Source organism: Ascidiella aspersa, chromosome 6, assembly GCF_963924565.1.
Source record: "Ascidiella aspersa chromosome 6, kaAscAspe10.2, whole genome shotgun sequence".
Classification (NCBI taxonomy): domain Eukaryota; kingdom Metazoa; phylum Chordata; class Ascidiacea; order Phlebobranchia; family Ascidiidae; genus Ascidiella; species Ascidiella aspersa.
In genome coordinates, this window is record NC_139452.1 from 27,734,640 (window position 1) to 27,747,520 (window position 12,881).

The following is a 12,881-nucleotide window of genomic DNA, read 5'->3' on the forward strand; positions in this document are numbered from 1 at the left end:
ATTTTCAGGAACTACTGGTTTATACTATACAACTTGGTATATTTTTTTACCCTTTGAAAATAAATACCTTATTGTTAACTAGAGTTTATACCCGAGTTTTAAATATTAAGTATATAAGTAATTTTAGATTTAAAAAAACTTGAAAAATAATCTGGTGCAGTTGATAAAAATAAAATGCCTCCTGCGTAAGTGGTCCATTGAACAACATTCAAAAACATAACCTTTTGCTTTTCAATTTAAAATACTTTAATTTAGGTATGTAACATTCACTGTACTTATTTTTCAATGAAACCAGAACTTATTCATAATGGATTTATCTGATCTAAAATTGTATCCCTGGATCCGACCCTTTGTGAAGAAACTAATCCAAGGACCGACTGGCTTTTGTGTTGGCGGAATCAAGACAGAAGATCCAGTTAGCTCGTAAATGTTTTATTCCGCTACTGTATAAAAAAATATAGATTCCTATCTATCTAGGCTAACTTTTATCAATGGTTTTAACTCTTTTTTTTTTAAGTTTCTTACCTTTTTAGGCATCTGGCACCCTTCGCAAGATGTAAATATTTCATGGCACTTTTACTAGCATTTTTCACCAAGTGGTCACCTGCCATGTCACAGTAAACCAAATTGAGACTACACACATGAACTGCATGCTATGTAGGAAATCATTCTTGATTTGGTGCACTTCAATCCTACATAAGAACTTTACCAAAAATTCCACCAAAGGAGCAAAAATTGGAATAACAAGAAATTTAAAATGTCTCGAGACCCTTTAGCGCAGGGTTCTTAATCTTTTTTGTTTCTTGTTGACCATGACAGCATAAATCTACGTCACAATAGTGAATAGCCCTCAGAAATGTGCTAATTTAAAAGTCTGAATCGATTCAGTCCAAAATCATTTTATTTTTAATTAAACCCCTTTTCTTTAAAGAATCGATTACTTTTTAAATATACACTAATATTTTATTAGGGCCTTCATGGCCCTCCAAGGGGTCCATGAATTCCAGTTTTAAAAAACCCTGCTTTAGCTTTATAAATGGCAACCGAAGAGTGCCGCACCACCCCAGTTTGGAATCACTGTTTCAACTAATAAAGCGACTGAATTGGAAAGATCATTCAGTGTTCTTCCAACTGATTTTAAATAGCCTTTTCGAAGAAAACCAGTTTATTAGTTATGATGAGTATTCTTTAATCATAACCCAGCCAATACTACTTCACCTCTGCTAGATCACAGTTATTATAGTTGTGGTTATTAACGGCAATTACTGATCATTATTTTAAATGTAAAACTCAGTGATTTATTTGCACCCTGGTTTAATTGCAGAGGCCCTGCCACTCCTTTTGACAATGGAAAGAATAAAAACGACATCTTCAGTATTGCAGTTCCATTCGCGGGTGAAATACTTCGAAGTAGGTTGCCCAGTGTTTTCCCTTATGGATATTTGTTGTCCCCTCTATAAAGTTGACTAATTAATGTCAAAGTCATTATTTAAAAAATTGTGGTTAGTTACAAGTCTTTGTTTTATTATTTTTTAACAGAAATCAAATTACTTCAATACTATATAATAAATAAATCATGTAAATTGGAAAAAAAAAATCTCGAACAGTTTTAACTAGTAAAAAATCACTCTAAAAAATTAATGTGTCGTAACATATTTGAAGTTAGAAGTTCTATGCAGTTGTCAAAAGGCTGATTTGAGCTAAATTACGAAAAACAATCAGTTTATTTTATTAGCCTGTTGCCCATTTAAGGATTTTAAAAGCATTTTTCCCTTCTGAATATAATGCAAATAATATTTGAGTTGGTGAAAGGCTGGTTTAAGCTAAATCACCTTAGAAATTTGTCAATTTTAATGCAGTTTGTTTTATTCGTCTTGTTGCCTATTAAAGGTTTTAAAAGCATTTTTTTCTTCCGAATAGTGAAAATAATATTTGAGTTGATTAAGGGCTGGTTTTAAAGCTAAATCACCTCAGAAATTTGTCAATTTTAACGCAGTTTATATTATTCTGCTGTCTATTGAGGGATTTGAAAGCATTTTTTTTCTTCTGAATAGTGCAAATAATATTTGACGGGATCAACCACGATATTGCTCCGGATATCCTACTTCCGGATTATGAGGATTTTGATCCGGAGTACGATGACATCAAAAGCTTGGTAAACTGGGACAAAAGCCAGGAAGATGGATTGCTGTTGGTTGTTCAAGATGTAATGGAGTAAGTGGACTTTCAAATAAATTCACCATGTCATGGTATTATGCAGGGTTGAGATTAGGCAATAGCCGTACATTCTTTGTTTTAAAAGTTGGTGTGACTAAGAGTTTTCATTTTGGCTCATTGTTGCATCACAGGGCACTATGTATATTTTGGCATGCTGTGCTGTAGTGACTTAAACTCTACAAAGTGCAATTTTTGTTGAATTAGACTTTTAATGCCATTATTTTGACAAAATCCGATCCCTAAATGTATCTCATGCAATCTGCTTTTATTTAAAGTTTTGCTAATTTAGAACAAATAAGGGCGTTTTGTTGAAAGTTTTTTCAATTTTTTGCCATAACTATTAACTAGTGTGATATTTAAATTCTGAAATGTAGTGCACGATTAGAACTTTTTGCTTGTTATTAGATTGTACAAACAGCACCATCGTGTTTGCTGCTCTGAAATTGAGGAAACCTTTGCATCTCACCTTGACGAACTGTTCGACTCGGACGAGTTGCAAAACATTGAAGTTTGTCTCAAAAGAGCTGACAAGGTAAATTTTCTAGACACATCACGTTGTCAAAGTATGTGTGGACAACTAAATTTCAAGCAATGCAAACTGAAGTCTAGGCTTTTAACAATATTTTGTTAGTCATTTAGCAAGTTGTTTCTAAAATTTGTCGTATGGTTCTTTCCTGAAAATGTTTTTTGTAAATGTCCTTTTTTTCAACTACTGCAAAACAATGACCTGCAATTAATCTATCAGAGAAAAGCACACAGAAATATGATTTTTTGAAATAAATTTGACCAATTCGCGGTGGTATATTCTAAAGAAATATCACACATCATTAAAATTACCTCTAAAAATGTGAAAAAAGCAACTTTGAGGATTTTTTCTCTAATGTATATGCTAGATTGTTTTTTTTTATAAAAAGTACTACAAGACTGTGTAGCTCTGTTTGTTTTTCCTATATTTTTTTTTTTTAAATATTTTTTTCAAATTGCTTGTAGAATGGATTGAGAAGAGTGGTGAATGTTCTTGTGCAAATCGATGTCGATATTTCCATATTAAGCGACGACTTCTTTGTTGACGCTCCGCCACACGATGTCTTCATACACAGTCCTTTGCTGCTCATTAAAAACGATTTTGAAAGCAAGAAAGTTATTCCACTCTTGTATTTGCCAGCAAGACTGGATCAGTGAGTATATTTGGAGATCAAAGATACACAGAGTGACAGACATACAATACAGCAACTGTGATCTAGTCGTTTCTTGACTTGCCCCTTCTGAGCCTGTGTAGCTCAGTTGGTAGAGCGACGGTCCCGCTTGGTCTGTGGGTCGTGAGTTCAAATCTCACCGTATACTAGTTAAACAAGCCCTGCTTGCATCATTGATCAACAGATTCGTTTAGTCTGCGATGGCTATCGGTGTACTATGATACATAAGCCGTAATCGTTGGTCAAAAAGCAGCTTCAAAGGGCTAGATCACACTTCGTTAACACACATATGTGTGTACAACTGTACATCTTTCATTGAAAATTATATGGTACTGTATATCCCCTTAAATGTGGTTGTTCGTACTAACAGAATGTAGCAAGCATTGGCCTCATAGTTGTTTCTCGACTCGCTACTTCTGAGCTTGTGTAGCTCAGGTTGGTTGAGCGATGGTCTTGGTATGGCCGGAGGTCGTGAGTTCAAACCTCACTGAAGGCTAGTTATTTTTCTAGTCTGCCTTGCTTGCATCATTAATCGACAGATTCGGTTAGTGCGCAATGGCCTGCGGTGTATTTGAAGATATTTATGATTTAAAGAAAAAACAATTTGTTCTGTTGTTGGATAATTGAATATGCCATTATTGGTGATAAATTAACAATTTTTATTAGTAAAATTGTCAGCGTTCACAATTATGCTGTCTTTTGTATGCCAGTCTTTGTTTACTATAAAAAGCTCTTCCGGTAGTTTCTTACTTAAAACTGACAGTTTGTGTGCGTTTTTATAGTTTTTGCAAAATCAACTTTACGTGCCTGAAATATAGATTCCAACGATAGCTAAACGCTTAAATTGATCAACAGTTTTTTGTGTGATTTCTCGCAGTGTATTTGGTGGTCGCGGGTCACTGACCCCTCCCCCATACACCCCCGGTATGAGCTTGCTCGCCTACACAAGAAAAATGAGGGAGAAACTGAACAACACGATCAAACTGCTCACTGAGAGCCACGGAAAACGAAGGGAATACATCGCTGCGTTCCTCCATCATTTTAAAGGGTACCTATGTTTTTTAGTTGTACAGTTTCAATTTTCGATTTTCTTGAAAAACAAAAATACTTACAAAAATGTACCTAAAATATTTTAGCTCAAACATAAGAATGTATTGTTAGTTTTAAAGTTTGTTTTTATTTTAGGCAAGTCATCGAGTACGACGCAAAAGATTTTAGGAAAATTGTGCTCCTCTTCAGCTACCAGACTTTCTTTTTTCTTATACACAGTAAGTAACTTTAACTTTCATTGACTTGACAATTTGACATGGTACTCGGCTAGTTGTTTTTCTATCCCGCCTTGCTTACATCATTGATCGACTGACTCTGTTAATCTGTTAGCTCAGTTGGTAAAGCGACGGTACCGCTATGGCCGAGGTCGTGAGTTCGAACCTCACTACAGGCTAGTTGTTTTTCTATCCCGCCTTGCTTACATCATGGATCGACTGACTCGGTTAATCTGTTAGCTCAGTTGATAGAGCGACGGTCCCGGTATGGCCGGAGATCATGAATCCGAACCTCGTCCCAGGCTTGTTTTACGAACAGCATGTAATTGCAGCAGGCATTGGACTGCCCTATATGGTTGTTTATCGACTTGCTTCCCTATGAGCCTGTGTAGCTCAGCTGGTAGAGCGTCGGTCCTGGTATGGCTGAGGTCGTGAGTTAGAACCTCATCGCAGGCGAGTTGTTTTTCTAGGCTGCCTTGCTTGTATCATTGTTCGACTGATTCGGTTAGTCTGCTAGCTTAGTTGGTAGAGCAACAATCCCGGTATGACCGAAGGTCGTGAGTTCGAGCCCCACCGCAGGCTAGTTGTTTGTCTAGCCTGCCTTGCTTGTATCCTGCGTTTGTGTATCTATATTTTATTAATTGATTGAAACGCGCAGTCGGCCTCGGCAACTACTATCCCCGCGAGCAGCCGTCGATCGTTTTCCAGTCGGCTTACCACAAGAACCAACGCAACCAACCCTTCACCCTAAACTCAAACGACTATCCGTACAGCCCGAGGTGGACTGGGATGGAAATGGCAAAACGAACAAAGTAAGTAAAAGTACTTGCTGCACTAACTTATAATACTCGGTTAGTTGTTATATGGCGAAGGTAATTTTCTCGAACCAAAATTTTGCTTTTCAAGAATCTTTTGTGACAAGATTTTGAAAAAAATGATTTGGTTAATATTTTTGTCTCAAGGAAAAAACATTCTAATTTTTTCCCCTGTTCGACTTTTTTTTGTTAAATTTTGTTTTATTCCACAAATCTATTCTTTTTTTGCAACTGTTTAGCATTCCTAAAAATATGTACCTTTAAATATTTAAAAAAATATTAAATTAACAGAAAACGGTTCAGTTTAAAAAAAATGCAAATCGTTCTTTTTGTCAAAATTGGTCAAAAATTTTTTTTTCTTAGATCTTACATCCTGGAAAAAGTCGTGACCTTCAAGGACAACAGCATAAGGCAAGGCGTCTTGTGATCACCTTCGCTTGGTTTTTGGCCCAGAAATGGCCATCCAGACAAAATACCCGATATCGTATTATCGGATCTAAACACTGGTTTGCAGTATAACCATTATAATAAGAATGTATTGCTATAGCGGTTCAAAACCGATATTCTATTGAGCTTTTCATTGTGAATAAGCTTTCCACTCAATATAATATATATATTATGTAGGTGATGTGTTCATGGGTTAGCAAAGTTAGCCGCGGAGTTAATCCTCCCAGCCCGCGGCATATTGCCTTATAAAATATGATTTGAACTAGGGATGCCCGATAATATCGGGTCGGGGTCGATACCCGATGTCAAGTGGTATCGGTATTCGTCCGATACTAGGATGTTATCGGCACCGATCTGATGCCAAATATATATAGAAATTTCAGCCATAATTTTTGGTCTAAAGAAGGGGTTCTTAAACTGGGGTCCATGAAGGCCTAATTAAAAAACTACCGGTATCGTATTAAAATATAGGGTACCGGGCAATCCGAATTACCTTTCAGACGTGTTTCATTCAGAGTTTTTTCATTTTTTTTTACACGACTGGAACACATTTGTTGTAACCTCGAATGAAACAAACCGTTTGAGACGAAATCCATTTAGCACATGTTGTTGCTATTATGTTACAAGTTTATAAGAATACTTTTGCTTTTCTGTCGTTAAATCAAAGTTGTGTTTTTTTAATGAAACTGGTGCGATAAAAAGTATTTTCTAATTTGCAAACTGATTTCTAAACAGTTTTTTTTTTTTCATTACAAACTTTAATTATAGCTAAAAATGGACATTTTGCCACTGAAACAAAACTTATAGCTACGTGTACTCTTGAATCTTACCCTGGCACTCGAAAAATAAACTCGTTACTCGAGCGAGTTTATTAAATCGATTTTCTGTCTCTTTTTTAGGTTTCTGTTGTTTTATTATTACAGCGCCCATTTATTTCTCTCGTCTGTCGTTTTCAAATTGTTGCCTATTCAAAACGCACTGTCGTTTCTTATAATAAAAATGATATCCGTTTGAATTTGCTGTTTTATCGATACGAACTAGGCCTGCTGGTGAACAAAGTGAATGAAAAAGTTGAATCAAAATATGATGTACTAATTGGAGTATAGCAAAACTAAGTGAGGAACCAGCTTATTTTTTTTTTTAGTGTTAGGCTATTTGCATACCTACAACTCGCAATAGTATTGCTTTTGTTAAGCTACAGTGAGAATCCATAAAAATGTTTTTTATTTATTTCTATTGTGTCTGAAGTGCTCCAAATCAGGATAGACGACTTAATTTAAAAGAGCTTAACCATTACCCTACACACTATTGTTGTAATGACTTAAGCCACAAATTACTTGAATTGACTGAAGTCATTTATAGACATACGACTTAAAATTGCTGTGCTTTAATTGAATACATTTCAGTAAAATTGGATTATTTAACAACTAATTTAATAATCAAACTGTGCTTCTAAACACAAAACCATATCAGCCTAAAAACACACAAAATTACTTTTCAGTGTTTAAATATACTTACCTTTGCTTATTTAACTAAGTAAAATATATTTTGTCCTAAACTTTGGTAACGGTACCGGAATAAAACACGAAGTATAGGACCCCATGTAAGGGTGGAATCTATAATAGAGTGTATTATTGTAAAAATAAGGTCACCTTTAGGCAGGGCTGCGGAGTCGGGTAAAAACCACCAGAGTCTGACTCCGGCCAAAAAAAGACACCCGAGTCCAGCTCTGACTCTACAGCCTGTATTTTACCCATTTACGCAACTAAATTAAGGTCGATTTTCTGCAATCCACTCATATTGGTGTCATAATTGATCCACACGCATTACATGGTGAAAAAATATTTCACTATTTGCTATTAAACTTTTACAACTTACATTTTGCCGCCTTAACAGTTTTAAAGTTTGATACTGCGAATGCGCACGTCGGACTCGGGACTCGGGTATTTTTACTCGAGTCTCGACTCCGACTCCGCAGCCCTGCTTTTAGGTAATATTTTCAATAATAGCTACGCTTTTAACGAACACAGCGCGAATCGTAGTACTAGCATCTAGGCCTAGAGAAGTCCATAAGCATCCTATCGGAGGTGATGCCCGATGCCAAGTTGTGGTATCGGTACTCGTCGAAAACTTGGGAGGTATCGGTGCCGATCCGATATTAAATTAATATAGGAATTTCAACTATGACTTGTAAAACAAAACAGCGATTATGTCTTGAAACTCAAGTTGAAAGTTACATTTATGAAACATAATAGATTAACAACTGGTGGAAACTAAACTTCTTAAGACTAAAGGAAATTCGACCAAATATCCTGGAAAAATACCTTTGAACTAATTTAATCTATTTTTGTTATTTGAGCACAGAAGGCTATATGTGACGTCACTTGGTATCGGCTCGCGATACTTTTTGTCCATAATATCGAGTATCGGTATCGGAATGAAATGCCAAGTATCGGAAATCCCTACTATCATGTTTCGAACAGGCTATGATACAGTGCAGTGTGATTTCGACAAAACAATACAGTCGCAGCCTATTATAAAGAGCAAAAATCATTAATTGGGATTAGTTTCTGTTGTAATTTGATCTAACAAACCTGTTGCTGACCAATTCAACCTATTGGTTCCGGGAAAAAAATCATTGGGAAAAGGAAATCTCTGGATAAGATTTTACACATGAGTAATTTATTTTCGCCATTAGGCGCAAAACCAGATACTAATTATTGAAGAAAACATTTAAGCTGTTAAACAGCAAATTTCTGAGTTTTATGATAGTCAGTCATTTCGTAAGATGTAAAGAGAAAAGTATTTTGCCCAAAACGTCAGTCTCTTCATTTCGAAATAAACAATTATATAATGATTAACGACTGACTTTGATGACAAAAAAGGCTAAAGAATATATTCGCTTTGAAGTCATTATCGTTAATTGCAAGAGATGTTGGGTTATCTTATTTATTAATAAGAAGAAATGTTGGGTTATCTTATTTATAAACATTTAGTTTGCCGTTCACAGTTTTCACAAGATGACAAAGCCAATTCACTATTACATCATAATCCATGTTGCCAGTCATTCATTGATAAAGAATCAGCACTGGGGTGTTATGTTACCCGTAGTAGAAGCATCACTATGGCTTTTGGAATTTCCCCAATTCTTGTCAATTGCTTTGATAATGGAATCGCAGTTTCACTAGTTCCATGAAAAGTTCAACATTTTAAAGGCCTTTAAATTGCCAACTCTTTAAAAAGGAAATTTGCTAGTTTTGATTTTCAAACCTTTATGATTTTATATAGAGTGTCATAATTCGGAAGTTCTTACATTATAAGAGTTTACAATCGGAAGGGTTTCTATGGTCACCATTTTGGCCACTAGTAGCGCCCTTTGAGCAATGGGAAAAGTTCTTTTAAACTTTTATGGCCAAGTATCAGTCAAAAACAGCAAAAGTTTTTCCTCATAAAGCAACTTGCTATTAAGGTTTATTAGAATTTAGCTTAAAAGCTCAAAACGTTCAAGTAACAGTTAACAAAGCTAGTCTTACATGCGGGACATTCCCCTCATAACTTGTCCAGCATGGAGGTCCAGATTTCGGCGTATGGTCTTGTTGCTAGCGTTTGTTTGTTGTAGTGATATCTAGGATTGTAGGGCGACCTACGAACGTAGCTTGCGTGCCGAATGGAAAACCCAACGTCCCCAATATTCTGATATCAGCACCAGTTGGAATTTTTAATTAGAAAGAGTAGGCTCCTTGATAGTTTCCTAGCTACCGCCAAGAAAATGGGGGATTCGAATCGGAAAATCCAAACCCGAGTCTATATAAGGCAAAGAAAAGGCCTATATCAATATGGAATTATAACATCAGTAGAAGATAGGTGGAGTTAACAACAATCAATATAATGGTAAGTTACCGCAGAACTGTCGGATGCAAATTTTATTGCGATGTCAATACGCGATAGCTGGGAAAAAAACCTACGGTCGTCCGATACCAAATGACGTGATGCGTGTGGTAAAATTGGCAAAATAATAAATAAAAAACTTTTAACCATAGTTTGAAGATTGTAGGCACACAATAAACCTCAGCGTTGAAAAGCGTATTTCATTTGTTAAATTGGTCGCTACGTATAGTTTAAAATTACTATTTAATAAAAAATAAACCCTAACTATTCAATAAAAAATAGAACAGCTGGTTTGCAAATCTAGGTTAAAATGACTTGTCTGTTTAATATCCCATCGGCGCCGATACCACACCAGTATCGGACGAGTACCGATACTACAACTTGGCTTCGGGTATCGGCTGCGATCCGATATTATCGGACACTTCAAGTTACTGTTGCAAACAATGTGTTTGAAGGTCGCATGATTTGTTCTTTTTTGTTATTACAGAATTCAAAATCCCGTGCCATTGTTATGCTCGTTCTTGTTTTGGCGTGTTCTATTGTGACGTCATATGCAGATCGGCGTTTGGTTGGCCAGAAATACATTTACAACAGGTGGGTTTGCTGTAGTTGATCATAATTCCTAAAATGTATAATTCTCACAGAAACCAAGTTATGCTAATGACAAAGAGAGGGGTTAATTGGGTCTACGTACACAGTTACTTCGCCCTCAATTATACAGTTAAATGCTAATTTATGTTTTAAATAAATAATCATCAGGTTGTTAAGTCAGTCCTGAAATCGGTAAATGAGCAAGGATTTCATCTAAGGCTGTGGTGCGAATTGAACTCACGACCCCTAGTCCCCTACCATTCCAGGGCGGTCGCTGATTTAACTACTGAGCGACTGAAATTTGAGAAACAACCATAGCACTAACTTGGGCAACTAATATTAGTTTTTCAAATTGGATTACAAATAATCTATAACATTTTAGTCCTTCAAAGTTATTTTTTTTCAACTAGAATTACAAAACAATGTGTGCAAATTTGTGCAAAAGCGTGAAAGAATTGCATTTTCATATTTGGCGAAAATTAGAGTTTCGGGGTAGGCGGGCATAGGGCCTAGTGGCCCCACCTGATCCGCACAGCCTGCAATTATGATTAGAGCTGCTGAAAGTATTTTTTTATTATTTATTATTTTTAGAGGCATACTAGAGACAAGATGCAAATGGCTTCATCGCGCCAACAGATCTCACGAGGTTGTGAGTCACACAGCTACCTGGAGCTACAAGTTCTTGCTGTGCTTCATCAAAGGCAGAGCTCCAGTGGTCATTAAGGCCGCCAATTGTGACGTAACATGCTCAACAAACGAGTTCAAGAGTTCATGGCGAGCGCGCGAAATTCTTTACGCTGTTAAAATCGTCGGACAGGCCATCACTATACCGGTTGCTTGCTACTGTCCAAAACATTAGGCCATTGAAGTCTGAAAAATGGGGTTGTATTTGGCTTTGTGATGACATGTTGTTTTGTGTTTATTCACACTTGATTTTGCGCTTGTTCTTTGTTAAATTAGTTTTATTTTACGGATTGAGAAACTTCTGCCGGGAATACAGTCCTACTTTGGCTGTAAGATTCAACTCACCTTTTGAGCATTATTTGTTCAATTAACAAGTAGCACTATTAATATCTTACTCGAAAGATGAAACAGTTTGCAAAAAAAATGTAGGCTATAATGTTATAATTTCCGGTAAAATTTAAACGGTTTACCAACATTTTGTCACAGTAAATTTGTGTTATTTCCTTGTGTTTCACTTCACTGTGTCTTGTGTTTGCTTCTCAAGCGTTTTATTGCATTTTTGTCGATGTTTTATTTCTATAACATTTTAAAGCACCACTATGAAACTAACAGCCTGCTATTTTAACTGTACTACATGAAAATAGAGTTAGCTCCACCAGGCAACATATCAATAGATAGAAATCGCTCTTCTGGTGTAAACGAAGTATAAACCGACGTTTCGGCAGCAGATACCAGCTGACCTCATCAGGGTTAATAATTAAAACGAGAGTGAGTTAGCCATCTTATATACTGAGAAGTAAAAAAGTTGAAAAAAACGTAGATTAGAATTAATAATTCTAGACGTCGCTGAAGTATGCGATAAGCTGTGACGCGTCGGAGTCATCCGGTGCAGAAATGCGCCGTCAGACAACGAGCGTTTATCAGCCATTGTGTCTAGCTACAACATCGAGTAGATTGCCGGATACCATGAATCCTTTTTATTCGTGGTGTTAGGAGATTTGTCAATCCGGAATGATTCAATGAACCGTTTTTTGTAATAGTGCGGTTCCCAGTCTTGAATTTTACAGTTATCCCAATCAATTCCGTGTCGGAGTTCAACCGCATGCTCTGGTTTATACTTCGTTTACACCAGAAGAGCGATTTCTATCTATTGTGCTACATGAAGTTGCTTCTTTTACAGCTGCAAACTAAATAGCCCTTTGTTGGTCGAATGTGCTGCTGCCATTTATCAAGTAACAAGTTTTATTCGCAATAAAACATTCCTGTTGTTTCTTTTCTTTATAAAATCAATACGCAAATAGTGAGGTACCAAAAATGGTAGTTTTTTGTTAAGCTATAAGTTGTACATATACTGTTAGTTTTTTGTTATAATTTGCTAGGCGTTTATAATTCTACTATTGGAAATGTTTTAATTTAAAAAGAAATAAACACATTTTTGGATCAGCGTGTGTTTTAATATTCTTAAAAATAAAAATGACCAATTTTTGCCCTAATTTAATTTTTTTTATAAATATTTATACAAATTGCGTAGTTCATAGAAAGCTTATTTAACTTAACATTAAAAAAAAAACGGTTCTGTCTTGTCAAAAATATTTTTGGGTCAGTGTTTCAAACAATTGCGTACCCTTGTGGATCGAAGTAATTTAGACTTTTTTATCGAAAACCTTAAAAACAATGCACCTTTCAACTTGGATATATAAACCATTTTTCAGAGATGACGTAAAGTTAACGAATAAGATTATCCAAAACAAGTAACGTTAGGAATCTGGAGGTTATCG

At 35.9% G+C, this 12,881-nt stretch overlaps 1 protein-coding gene and 1 non-coding gene across 2 annotated transcripts; both read left to right on the forward strand.

Annotated features, from left to right (window-relative positions):
- The first annotated feature begins 265 nt into the window (after positions 1 to 265).
- LOC146141092 (BRISC and BRCA1-A complex member 2-like) lies at positions 266 to 6,095 on the forward strand. Its single transcript, XM_083392170.1, has 9 exons — positions 266 to 423; positions 1,325 to 1,410; positions 2,055 to 2,214; positions 2,623 to 2,749; positions 3,208 to 3,395; positions 4,291 to 4,461; positions 4,599 to 4,681; positions 5,337 to 5,490; positions 5,857 to 6,095. The coding sequence occupies exons 1-9, from the start codon at positions 308 to 310 to the stop codon at positions 5,918 to 5,920; spliced, it is 1,149 nt and encodes a 382-aa protein (XP_083248296.1). The 5' UTR covers positions 266 to 307; the 3' UTR covers positions 5,921 to 6,095.
- Trnat-ggu (transfer RNA threonine (anticodon GGU)) lies at positions 5,061 to 5,134 on the forward strand. Its single transcript has one exon. It is a non-coding gene; the product is annotated as a tRNA-Thr (tRNA).
- Positions 6,096 to 12,881: the final 6,786 nt, after the last annotated feature.

Coding starts and splice junctions, on each gene's coding strand:
- LOC146141092 (XM_083392170.1), top strand. CDS start 308: ATGGATTTATCTGATCTAAAATTGTATCCCTGGATCCGACCCTTTGTG. Junction 1,411..2,054: donor CGCGGGTGAAATACTTCGAA/GTAGGTTGCCCA, acceptor TCTTCTGAATAG/TGCAAATAATATTTGACGGG. Junction 2,750..3,207: donor GTCTCAAAAGAGCTGACAAG/GTAAATTTTCTA, acceptor AATTGCTTGTAG/AATGGATTGAGAAGAGTGGT.